At 40.8% G+C, this 12,181-nt stretch overlaps 2 protein-coding genes across 5 annotated transcripts in view; one reads left to right on the forward strand and one right to left on the reverse strand.

Moving 5' to 3' along the window:
* FBXO33 (F-box protein 33) overlaps positions 1-3,347 on the forward strand; it is a 106,236-nt gene extending 102,889 nt beyond the window's left edge. Inside the window, exon 6 of the mRNA XM_075926886.1 lies at positions 3,215-3,347. The gene's annotated coding sequence lies outside the window, so the exon portion shown is untranslated. The remainder of the gene's footprint in view (positions 1-3,214) is intronic.
* Positions 1-4,293, reverse strand: part of MIA2 (MIA SH3 domain ER export factor 2) — a 68,952-nt gene extending 64,659 nt beyond the window's left edge. The window contains exons 1-2 of one of the 4 annotated variants that reach the window (XM_006117716.4): positions 3,430-4,293; positions 1,767-1,900 (exon numbers count right to left, since the gene is read on the reverse strand). In XM_006117716.4, the coding sequence (XP_006117778.3) occupies positions 1,767-1,900; positions 3,430-3,544 (249 nt within the window). In that variant the 5' untranslated portion in view covers positions 3,545-4,293. The remainder of the gene's footprint in view (positions 1-1,766; positions 1,901-3,429) is intronic. The other 3 variants (XM_006117718.4, XM_006117719.4, XM_006117720.4) reach the window with 3 other exon arrangements.
* Between the last annotated feature and the right edge of the window lie 7,888 nt (positions 4,294-12,181).

Below are 12,181 nucleotides of genomic sequence, written 5' to 3' on the forward strand. Positions count from 1 at the left end.
TCTACTAGGGAAATACATATTTTATGGCATGTACAAATGTTCAAACTGCATAAAATTTCACTGATAGTCTGCATTGGTAAACTTTATTTTTTACAGAGCCATCAGGTTTTCTCTTTTGTAACCATCACCTTGTATTTGAACCTCTGCAAGGGTTTGAACCTCTTCAAACACATGTCCATTGATTCTTAAGTAGGGACGTAAAATCCCAGTTAATCAGTTAAATGTTAGGTTAACCTAACGTTTAACTGGTTAATTTAGCAGGACCTGAGTTGGGGACCGCTCCAGCATAACTAGAGCAGCCCCCAGCCTGTGGGGCTCCTGCCTCGAGTCCCACTCCGGTGCCTGGCTGCCAGGTCCCAGCCCCACGCTAAGGCTGCCATCAGCTCCCAGTCCTCATGCTGGAGCTGGGGATGGCTCTGCTGGCTTCCAGCCCCGGCATGGACTACCCCCTACCAGAGCAACTCCTGCCTGTGGCAGGCTCAAGCTCACTGTGGACAAAGGCTGCTCCCAATGCTGAAGCAACTCCTGCCTGGGGGACAGCTGGGCTCCTTGCAGACAGAGGTTGCTCCCAATGCCGGAGCAGCCCATGCAGAGAAGGCCCTCTTGGGTCTGGAGTAGCCCTCTGCCGGTGGCAGGCAGAGAGCTATTCCAGCCCCCAATGGTGACGGGTAAACTAGAAACAGTAAGCATCACCTGTTTAGGTTACGCATCACCAGTTAACTGGTTCACTTTTCACATCCCTAATGTAAAGTCCAACACTGCCTTGACCATTTGACTATTCTATTGAAGGTGCTAGTTGTTCTTACTCAAGAAAAATTCCCAATTACTTCTTTGGGAGTTTTGTTTTAACAAAAATTGCAGGATCAGACCCCACAATTGGATTTTTGATTAATCAGTTTGAACAGCTCCTTGCTTAAATTCTATTTAGTCTGTGGACTTTTGACTAAATAGATTTGAACAGTTCTAAATAAGCTATGTAGTTAAAAGACAGATGATATGGTAATAACTATCGCATGATTACTGTGAAACTGAAGGCCAGGATTGCACTCTCAGCTCTATCATTCTCATGGGACCTTGGACAAATCTGTGGTTAACTTTCTATATCCGTAAAATGGAAATCACAACTGCCTTCCTCACAATGATGCTCTGAGAAACTGGAGAATGTTCAAGTGTTGCAAGACCCTCAGATGACAGGTGTTATAGATGTGAAAATGGGTTATTACAGGAATGGCCAAACTGCAGTTCACAAACCACAAGTGCCTCTTTTCCATTTAAAGTGCAGCTCATGGAGCCCCCTCATGTTCTGTCTGCCAGACTGGATAGGTGTGTGTTTCAGGACTTCTGCTATGCAGAGGGGTGATGGGGTTAGGAGCTTCTACAAAAGACAACTGGTTCCTGCTGAGGCAGAGGGTGGGGGGAGGGCACAATTAAAGCTTTGGCTCCTCAACAGCTTGAGTCATGCTCCCCTCAGACATCCCCTTTAACCCTCAGCAGCCCCACTTTGCAGCTCCTAGGTGTTAGCTCTACATGAAGAGGCAGCAGCAAAAATAGCTCTGCCCATAGCTCCCATCTGATTAATGCTGCTTCACCCCATAGACATAACTCCCAGTTTGCCACCTCCAACAGCTGCCATGCAGGGTGGGGCTTGGTGACGCTATGCGAGCAAGCGAAGCCAGCAAACTGGCAAAAAGTAAGTTTGATCACTCCTGTCTTATTATTTTATTTGGCTTGTTCATAGTGAAATTATTTCAGACTGAAATACTTACACTTCCTGCCCACAAATCTTCCCTTTTTCTTGAAAGTTTGGAGTATACGATTATCTCTTCCCCCATTTTGAATTTCAGATATCGGCAGTCAGGCCCTATGTAGTCTTTAGTGCCTTGGACTCTGCTCATTGCAGCTGAATATATGTAAAAAGGAAGCAAAAAGCAACTATAATTACTTTTCTTAAATCATTTATCACTGAAAAAGTAAATGAGATGTATATAAAGAAACAACAAAACAACTGTTTATATGTGAATAAAATGTGCTATATGATAATATCACTCTGTTTCAATTCTAAAGTAGAAAGCTTCTCAAAACCGGAATAAACATTGGAGGCCCTATCCTGCTCTCATTTAAGTCAGTGGTAAAAATCCTATTGGCACAGATCCCAGTCCTACATGTGCAGACCATCTTTGAATATTGGCATACACAAAACTTCCAATGCCTTTAATGGCAGTTATGCATGTGGAGCAGCTGCAAGCTTAAGTGTTACATAAATACAGAATCAAAAGACAATATTTTACAAGTATTTTGATTGTTTGACTTTTAAATATTGAACATTTTCACTGGCTTATTTTTCAGCTATTTTAGTCACGTCTTTTTAATGCAAATACAAAAAAGGTAAGTTTAAATAATATAAGCATGTAGGAATATACACGTTGACAAAAATGGGACATTTAAAATCTAGGTTTCTGTTTTTCATTTCAATTTCTTTTTCAATAACTTTTTTAATAGTATACTCCATTTGAGTCCCAATCCCTTCCATACGGCTGTTCCAGATAAGCAGGCACCTGAGCTTGCATAGAACCCTCCGAAGTCAATGGGGCTCCACAAGGGTGCAAATGTCAGCTGGCAAGGTGGATAGGTTCTCAGCTTTGAAAACGTGTAAGTGCAAAACCAAAGGAGGCAGCTGAAAAATTGGCTCCAAAAATATACATGACAAAAACAGGTTTCACAGTGGTAATCAGAGAGGTGGCTTTTCTACAAGTACCCATTTTGTATCACTCCCACTTCTGATTGTGCAGCAAGTCTGGTTAACTCCTGGATAGCTATTTATGCAGACAAATTCACTCAAAATTATGCAGGCCTTTCCTATCTTATTCCTTCACTAGTTTATACCCTTAACTCACATCATAGCAGGAAAAATAACTACAGGGCAAATGAAGAATTGCACAAACCACTCCCCAAAGTCGGCTTATAATGGGGAAAAAAGAACATTTTTGCTAAACAAGCATATTAGTGTTCTGTAAATGTTTTTATATTTATTTTACATTTACAGATATATCAATTTAGAAAAAGTATTTCAGTATACAAAGCAGTATTAGAAGTTTCTTAACATTGACTATTTTGAGGAAACTTAGAAAATCATAAGGTGTTAGCACAAAGTTTCTAATGTACTGGTTACAAGAAGTGTTTCCACTGAACTTTGTCCTTTTGCATATTTCCACAGCAACCTCCCACAGGAAGATTTTCCAGGAATATTCTGCCTTTATTGAAAATATATGGGGGTATCCATCATAAGCATAATACTTTGACAACAGTATGTTAAAGCATATACATATCCCAACTTGTCTTTCACATTTTTATTGTACTCTTTTACATTGTGATTTGAAATGACTGTGTATGAATTTACCAGCTTCATTAAAAATAAAAACTTTCACTTACTTTCACATTCCTGATCACCACACATTTTCCATTTTGACAGTAGCTTTGTGCTCTGCAGACTTGTTACAAATGAAATTACTAAAAACAAATTTCTGTAATCCAAAAACTTTGCCATATTAGAAAAGCAAAAAGGAATCTAAAACGTGTTAAAACTATATAAGCAGCATTGGTATTCAGTCTGCAGAAATATCCAAGATTACTGTACTTAACCTAACCAAATGTAGAAAATAGGATCCCATTTTCCTTCCAGCTGCAGAATCTGCTTAAGCAGAGCATTAGATTTCCACAATTTGCAGAGTCAGGTATGATTAAACACATAGGCTTAATAATTAACTAAGTTTAGATAGTTAGACAAGTATTTTGAATACCAGCCAATGAACTCCTATTCAGATTGAAGATATGAAGTCTCGTGAAAGCTAATAAGCAAATGGTTTAACTATATGTGGCTAGTGGAAAACTGTGGGGCAAAAATTCAACATTTGTGAAGAATTGTAGTGAAAATTATAGTTTATTTCCATGACTGTTAAGGAATATTTTTAAATACATCTTTCAATAGATAGTGAGCTTGTTTGCTCGCATACTGGATCAAGTTTTTGCGTAAACTGATTTGCACAATTGCCTTTATAGTTGCCAACAATGTTTTGTCAGGAAAAATTCCCCAAATAAACCGTAGGTTGAGAGCTTTTTTTTGTCCCCAGACAACAGAATGTTCTGTGTTTTCCAGTGTTCATTAGGTTATTTTTACATTAATATACTGATTCTAAGGATGAATTTCTAAGGATCCTAAATGTCTAGGTCCCAGAGAGCTGAGTTTACAACATAATGTAGATATATTATCCTGAGGTTAAAAAAATATTCTCTGGCTCACATGTTACATACTGATATATCAATATTAAAGTGATCTCTTGTCCTGTTTTTTTTAAGATAATCCTTGTTTGGTGCCTAGCAATCCAAATCTAGCAAGCCACAGTATGCTTTCAAGCAACAATCATATACAGGCTCACATCCTGAATTACAAATGTATGATTTTGTACCATCGATGTCTCACGGGTACCTTCCTTATAGCACATAGTGGTTCCCATGAAAAATACTGCATCTCGCATATTTTATTTTGCTGGCCTGTATTTTCTTGGATATTACTGCATATTCCATCATAATGAAACCATGTGGCAAAAGTATCTAACAGTACGCAAACCACAATCATCAACACTGGAAAAACAGACATAGAATCAGGAAAACTCCAAGGATTCAGGATTTAGGGTAGGTTCTGATAAGCCCTCTATGGATACCACTAAGCAACTACTTTCCCCTTGCCTTGGTATCTCTTCTCTCCCACCTGTACTTGCCACTGTTTTGAGGGTGACAGATATAGGTGCTGGCACTAGGAATGTGAAAGGTGCTGCCACACCCCTGATTTGAAATGATTTCCATTATATACAAAGTTTACAGTTTGGTTCAATAGCTCTCAGCATGAAAGTAAATGCAGTTACTTTCCTAATTGAAACAAAAAACAGGACTTTGTAGTACTTTAAAGACTAACAAGATGGTTTATTAGGTGATGAGCTTTCATGGGCCAGACCTACTTCCTCAGATCAAATAGTGGAAGAAAATTGGCACAACCATATATACCAAAGTATACAATCAAAAAAATGAACACATATGAAAAGGACAAATCAAATTTCAGAACAGACGGGGTAAAGGGGGGGGGAGGTAAATGTCCGTGAGCTAATGATAGATTTTTTTTATCCACTACTTGATTAGTCAATAAGGATTGCCATTACAGTGCTCAGTCTGCCTTACACCAGGTCCGAGGATACACCCCTCCCCCCCCCCGTCGCTGCTCTGCATTGTAAGGGACAGGAGCCAGCACATGAAGATGCTGGCTCAGTCTCTGTGCCCGTGGGTCATTGCTCAGTCCACATAACCTCCCCCACTGTCCCTATAAGGGAAAGGGGAGACTGTCTTCATGTGCTGGCTGCCTTGTCCCTTACAATACAGCATGGCAGCCAGGGAGGTTATGCAGGCTGACCAATGACCCGCAGCAGTAGGACTGAGTCAGCATCTTTGCGAGCTGGCCGCCCAGTCCCTTGTAATGCAGAACAGCAATGTGGGAAGTGGGTTTAATGCTGATGGATGAGAGTCTTGGGACCAGGGACTAAACCGGTGTCTTTGCGCGCCAGCTCCCTTGTTCCTTGTAATGCAGAAAAGCAGAGCGGCAATGTGGTAGGTGAGGGAAATGTGACACGTCAATAATCCTAACCAATAAGCTCCTGCTTATGGGTTAGTCGACTAGTTACTTACATCCCTACTTGGCACCTCCACAATACAAATTGTCTGAGCACCTCTGAGACACAGTTAAAAAGAGAGAGACATACAACGCTAACTGCTGCTGCGTTTTGCCCTCTCCTTTTTCCAGTTTTGTTGCAGGCACTAAAGCAGTGAATGAGGGGCATAAGGCAATCAGAGCAGTGAGACTAGACCTAGGACAGACAGATGCAGGCTCTAGTGACAGGAGGAGAAAACTGCAGCCAGATTTTATCCTCGCTCTCCAAAGGTAACAGGTCAAAGGAGACTTCTGAACATATCTGTTAACAAAGGGAAACTCAAAATCTTTTGTCTTTGCTCACCACAGACCCTGTCCCCTTCATCAAATTGTCTCCTCTTCCTACGACCTCAGTTTTTTCTCTGCCATTTAGGAGGTTACTTCAATGTTTAAAAAACAGGAAGATTATATTCCTGACTTTAATTATTATTTATATTGTGGATCAAAATGTCAAGGCTCAATACAAAAGAAGACAGAATATCTATCCAAAAAATCTGAATAATAGTGGGACTCCTGAACTGTTCACTTTCCAGCTTATCTTTTTCTTTATTCTGTGATAAATCTTAGCATGGAACAGAGGGTAGAAACTAAATGACTGGCCTGGGAAAATTGGAGTTTTAGTCCCAAGTACAACATACAATTGCTATGCTTACAAATGGCAAAAGTGAGCACCTTAGTCTAATATTAGCTTAACTCTGTAGTTCTATTAAGAAGACAAATAGTGTGATTCAAGCTTAGATCTCTAGACCATCTTACTTTAAAAATTTGTGAAGCTTTATCTGAAAATGACCCATTTATGCTTCATACCAAGAGGGAACTACTGTGTCCAAAGCTTGCTTAAAATAGTTCAAGAGTGCGTGTGTGAATCTTTTAATAAATATGTTTAAAGTGTTTATCTAAATATGGCTATTCAAATTATGCTGTCTACAGTATTCCAAAGTTTTCTGTTTTGTGTTTACTGTGGACTTTGATAGACTGAAAAATACGTAGACATCTCTGCTGTAGCAGCATCCATCCATGAAAAGACTGTTCTTTTTGTACAATGAATGATCCTATTATTCACTTTTTAAGATTTGAAGCAGTTCAAGGCTGATTGGAAGAACCCTGATCTCCCTTTTGTATGGATTATTTTTTTGTTCTATGATTTCAATAATTAATCAAATTTAGTTTATTTCTTTTCTTATTTATGATTTTTAAGTCCCAGACCTGTAGTCTTTATGAAGACATAACTCTCAGTTACCTTTGAGCTGAGTTCAAAGGTAATAGTTAATGGAGTTTATCATAACAGATTTGCAAAGTACAAAGTTGAAAACTTTTAGCAGATATAAAATGTGCTGTATATTTTACTTCCACTTTGCATATTAAAGACCAGACATATTCTTGCAGTAATTGAGCACGGTCTGTTAGTTTACATGTAAAGATACAGAAATATTAATGAAAACATAGGAAATGTAGATTGACTGACCTGTTTATAGACATTTTCAATATGCAAGCTTGAAGCATGCTCACAAATCTCAAGACTTATTTATAACATCTGTGCATTTTTCTATCATATGACATACACAACGATGTATTTGACTTATTTTTACTAGATGCTAGACAATAAAAGATTTCTTTGCACATAGGTTGACATTTTGAGTGCTGTTAGCAGTGTATAATGTTAAATACATTATTTAGAAAACAAACAAGTTACTGAATTTTGTTATTTTTCATAACTGCCAGTACCAAAGAATGTTGTAGCTGTGTTGGTCCCAGGGTATTTGCAAGACAAGGTAAGTGAGGTAATATCTCTTATTGGAACAACTTCTGTTGGTGAGACAGAGAGGCTGTCAAACCTCAAACCCCTGTGTTATGCTACCAACAATGAGCATTTACGTTGAAGAATTTAAAGATTAACTGGTATAAAATAACTAATATTTAAATATAAGATTAGAAATAAAATTTGAGAAAAAGAAGTTTAATTAAGCATAATCATTTGCCAAACTATCAACACAGCCTGACAATGGACAAGATACTGCTGGTTAACAACTATCATTCATCTTACTCCAATTATTTTTGCTTTACATAATACATGGAATCATCAATCACAGTTATAGAAAGTGATAATCTCCAATAAAATGCCCAATGCAAACAGTACACAATGATTCATCATTCAATTTTCAGTGCACCATCTTGGGCTTGACGCCAGCTACAGAATACTGATTCTCCATTAATAGGAAAAATGGAAATAAGGCAAACAACAGAATGCTTCCTAAAATTCTGGAATTAGCTATAGCAAGTTTAAAGAATTTCTGAATTTAAAATGACCCTGAAATCCTGAGATTATGTGACTCAACTGCAAACATTTTAAATTGTACCATCTCACAAGCCTCTGCAGCCTAACATAATATCGTGACATTGCTTGAATAAAGCCTGGGGGAAAATAAGGTTTTCATGTAAAATAAGAGGAAAAACCCTCTTTCAGTCTCTGTAAATTATGAGCAAAATTGTGCTTGCAGATCCACACTGTAGATCTGTGGCCCAATATTCTATTTAGGTAATTATGCAACTTATTACCATAATCTTTGAGCATCTCATAATACAAATTCATTTATCCTTAAAGCACGTCTGTGACTTAGCGAATTTTTATCCTAACTTCACAGATGGGGCATAGAAACTGAAAATTAACAGTATAGCTACATTGCAGTGTAAAACCAATGTTAGTGGCACTTGATTTAGCTGACCCTGAATTAGAGAGCCTAGGGCTTGAGAGTCTACACTAATTGTTAAACTTAAGCTAAGTTTGCAGTAGGGAAGATAATTGGCCTGGTACGCAACTCCAGCTATGTGAAAAGCATAACTGGAGTTGGTGTACCTTAGGTCATATTTCAGCAGCAACCCCACTGCAGGAGGTTGACGGCAGAAACTCTCTTGTCTACTTTCCTTGCAACCCAGTGGGTTACATCTTCACTGGCAGCTTCTTGTACAAGAACTGTTTTACGGAAGAGTTCTTGCATAAAGTCTTCCACAAGAGTGCAACTACACTGGCATGTGCTTTTGAGCAAGAGCATCTATGGCAGTGTGGACGCTCTCTTGCGCAAGAAAGCTCTGATGGCCATTTTAGCCATAGGGATTTCTTGTGCAAGAAATTAATGTTGCCTGTCTACACTGCCCTCTTGCGCAAGAGGGCTTATTCCTTGTGGGAAGAGGAATAACTCTTCCAGAAGAAGCCCTGTTTTCTGACACTAGACTTTAAATTTACTTGCACAAGCACGTGCGTGCAGTGTAGACACCTGGCAAGTTTTTGCGCAAGAACAGCTGTTCTTGTGCAAGAAGTCGCCGGTGTAGACGTAGCCATGGAGTACAGGAATTGAGGAGGGCACCATCTGCAGTTGCTTTAGCAGGTCCTCACTAGACCCACTAAATTGAACTCTGGGAGATCAATCTTCACATCAACCTTGGGGTAAGTGGTAACAAGCCCTTGGTGAGCCCAAACAATACTTCTGAAGTAATTGCTGGCTTGAGGGGGAATGGGGTTTTCAAACTGCACTAATCAAACTATAGTTTACCCTTCTCAAGGAGCATGAACACACAAAAATACTACACCATCATTATGCAGGCTCTTGAAGGCACAGAGGTCAATTTATGAATATCAATGTTGGATGCACAGGAAAAGTTCACATCTGCATTTTTTTGTCAATTGGAAGTCTACATTTTTGGTCAGCCTGGGACACTATTCCCACCAAATGATACTGTCATAAATGGAGTTATTTTCTCCATTATTATTCTGGAAAACACCATGTATGCCCTCTGCTTTGCCATATGAACTCATACCCTAATTTCAGAGGCCATGGCAAAAGACAGTGTAATTATACAGGTGCAGAATGGTCAGTGCTTTTGTCAGATAGAAATCCTGTCAGGAAATGTCTGCAGAGCTATTCGGATTATAGTCTTATCAATGCTGTCTGCACCACTGGGGCTTATTGTGCTCTTGAGTGTCTCTCTAAAGCTACAGGTACTACAAAGGGGATGCAGGCCATGATGGCGGTAATGAAGCAGGAGTCAGTAATCTTATGGCCATGAGTGATATCAGCTGCTTAAACAGTTCTTTCTGCTGAGCTTTGTCATTACTGGAACAGTTTACAAGAGGTCATGGTAGATTCATCACAGAAAAATTTTAAATCAAAATTAGACCCCTGCCAAATAAAAAGGTATGCTTTCATGTCAGAGAAGTCTTGTTGGTATGCAGCTCAGACTATCTGATCACAATGGCCCCTTCTGAATTAGTATAATCTATGAACACCCACACCATCTGAATATCTACTTTTGTTTAAATAAAATCTTTACTACAGGCAGTCCCCGAGTTACGCGGATCCGACTTACGTCGGATCCGCAGTTACGAACGGGGCACTTCCTCTCCCTGGTCTCGAGCAGACCAGGGAGAGGAAGCAAAGCGGCGGCGGAACGCGCGGCCAGCTGACAGCCCAGACGCGTCTGGGCTGTCAGCTGGCCGCGCGTTCCGCCGCTCTGCTCTACTCTGCTCCCCCTCCCCCTGGTCTGCAGACCTGGGGGACGGGGAGCAGAGCAGAGCAAAGCCGCGGAGCCCGAGGGCAGCAGGATAGCCACGGCGCGTCTGGGCTGTCCCGCTGCCCGCATGTTCCGCCGCTTTGCTCCCCGTCCCCCTGGTCTGCAGACCAGGGGGACGGGGAGCAAAGCAGAGCAAAGCCACGGAGCCCGAGGGCAGCAGGATAGCCACGGCGCGTCTGGGCTGTCCCGCTGCCCCCGTGCTCCGCGGCTTTGCTCCGGACGCCTGTGGTACAGCAGCTGGGGCGCTGCCGGTTGGTCCCGTAGCGCCGCTCTGGGTGCCACTGGACCAACCCAGCAGCACCCCAGCTGCTCTGCCCCAGGTGTCCCCTAGTCAGCAGCTGCTGAAAATGACCAGTGGCTGACTACAGGAAGCCCCTGCCCCGGGCTTCCTGGAATCAGCCGCTGATCAGTTTCAGCAGCAGCTGACTTGGGGATGCCTGGGGTTCTTAAGTTGAATCTGTATGTAAGTCAGAACTGGCGTCCAGATTCAGCCACTGTTGAAACTGATCAGTTTCAGCAGCGGCTGAATCTGGACGCCAGTTCCGACTTACATACAGATTCAACTTAAGAACAAACCTACAGTCCCTATCTTGTACGTAACCCGGGGACTGCCTGTATTGTCAGATATCTTGGCAGCAGTCTTTCACAGGCTGAGCATGAATGCCATGGTACCTTACATTTCCTTAAAAGATGATTTTCTAGCCATAATTTTTAGGCCAGCAGCAACCAGCCCAAGAGCCACTACTAAAATTGGTGAAGTGCCCCCTACAAAAATTATTGCCTACCTCTCAGATATACGATCACTACTGTTACTCTGCAAAACTAGAATCAAATAACCAAGTACTTCTCTAATTTATATTTAAATCAAGTTAGGAATAACTTCCAGTTTTCCACATTTTATCAAAACATATTGCTATCAGAAATAGGACCTAAACCTAAATTTTCTAGCCATAATTTTTAATGTAATCAATCCCCTGTCCAATTAATTAGGACCCTTTGCATTGCTACTGTATCTTGAACTAGTCCATTCCTTCAGGCCTTAGTACGGTGGTGTCTGTTTAGCCCAGCTCACTTTTTGTCCTGGACTCTATAAATGATTAATGCTTGTTGAGTTGTATAGTAGACCAATGCCACAAAAGCACTATTACTCAACATGTCCTGTACAATAAAACCGTTCAACTGTGTTGACAGAATAAAGAGCAGCTTTTTAAGAAGCTGAACACTAGGATGTCAAGCAAGAAAGTTAAATTGCTTTCAAAAATAGAATCTCAAATCAACCAAATTATGGAAGCCTGGTAGGCTTGTTTACAGAAGCTGTTAGCAACCGAATTGCTGATGGAAAATGCTAAATAGGGATAGCTGAATTTATCACCTCTACATCTAATTATAATCTGCAAAGCAGAGTCACCCAATGCAGATTATGTATAAAATCTTCGGTAGGCATTAGATTTAATCCCTCTCAGCTCTGAAACATTGTTAAACAAAAAACAGAAGGGCTGTGTCTACACTGGCATGAATTTCTGGAAATGCTTAAAACAGAATAGTTTTCGTTATAAGTATTTCCGGAAAAGGAGTGTCTACATTGGCAGGCTGCTTTTCCGGAAAAGCCCTTTTTCCGGAAAAGCGTCCGTGGCCAATATAGATGCGCTTTTCCGGAAAAGAGCCCCAAGCGTCATTTTCACGATCGGGGCTTTTTTCCGGAAAAGACTACTGGGCTGTCTACACTGGCCCTTTTCCGGAACAGTGTTCCGGAATAAGGACTTATGCCCGAGCAGGAGCAGAATAGTTTTTCTGGAATAGCGGCTGATTTTGTACAGTAGAGCATCGTTGCTTTTCCGGAAATTCAAGGGCCAGTGTAGACAG

This window comes from Pelodiscus sinensis, chromosome 4 (genome assembly GCF_049634645.1).
Source record: "Pelodiscus sinensis isolate JC-2024 chromosome 4, ASM4963464v1, whole genome shotgun sequence".
NCBI lineage: Eukaryota > Metazoa > Chordata > Testudines > Trionychidae > Pelodiscus > Pelodiscus sinensis.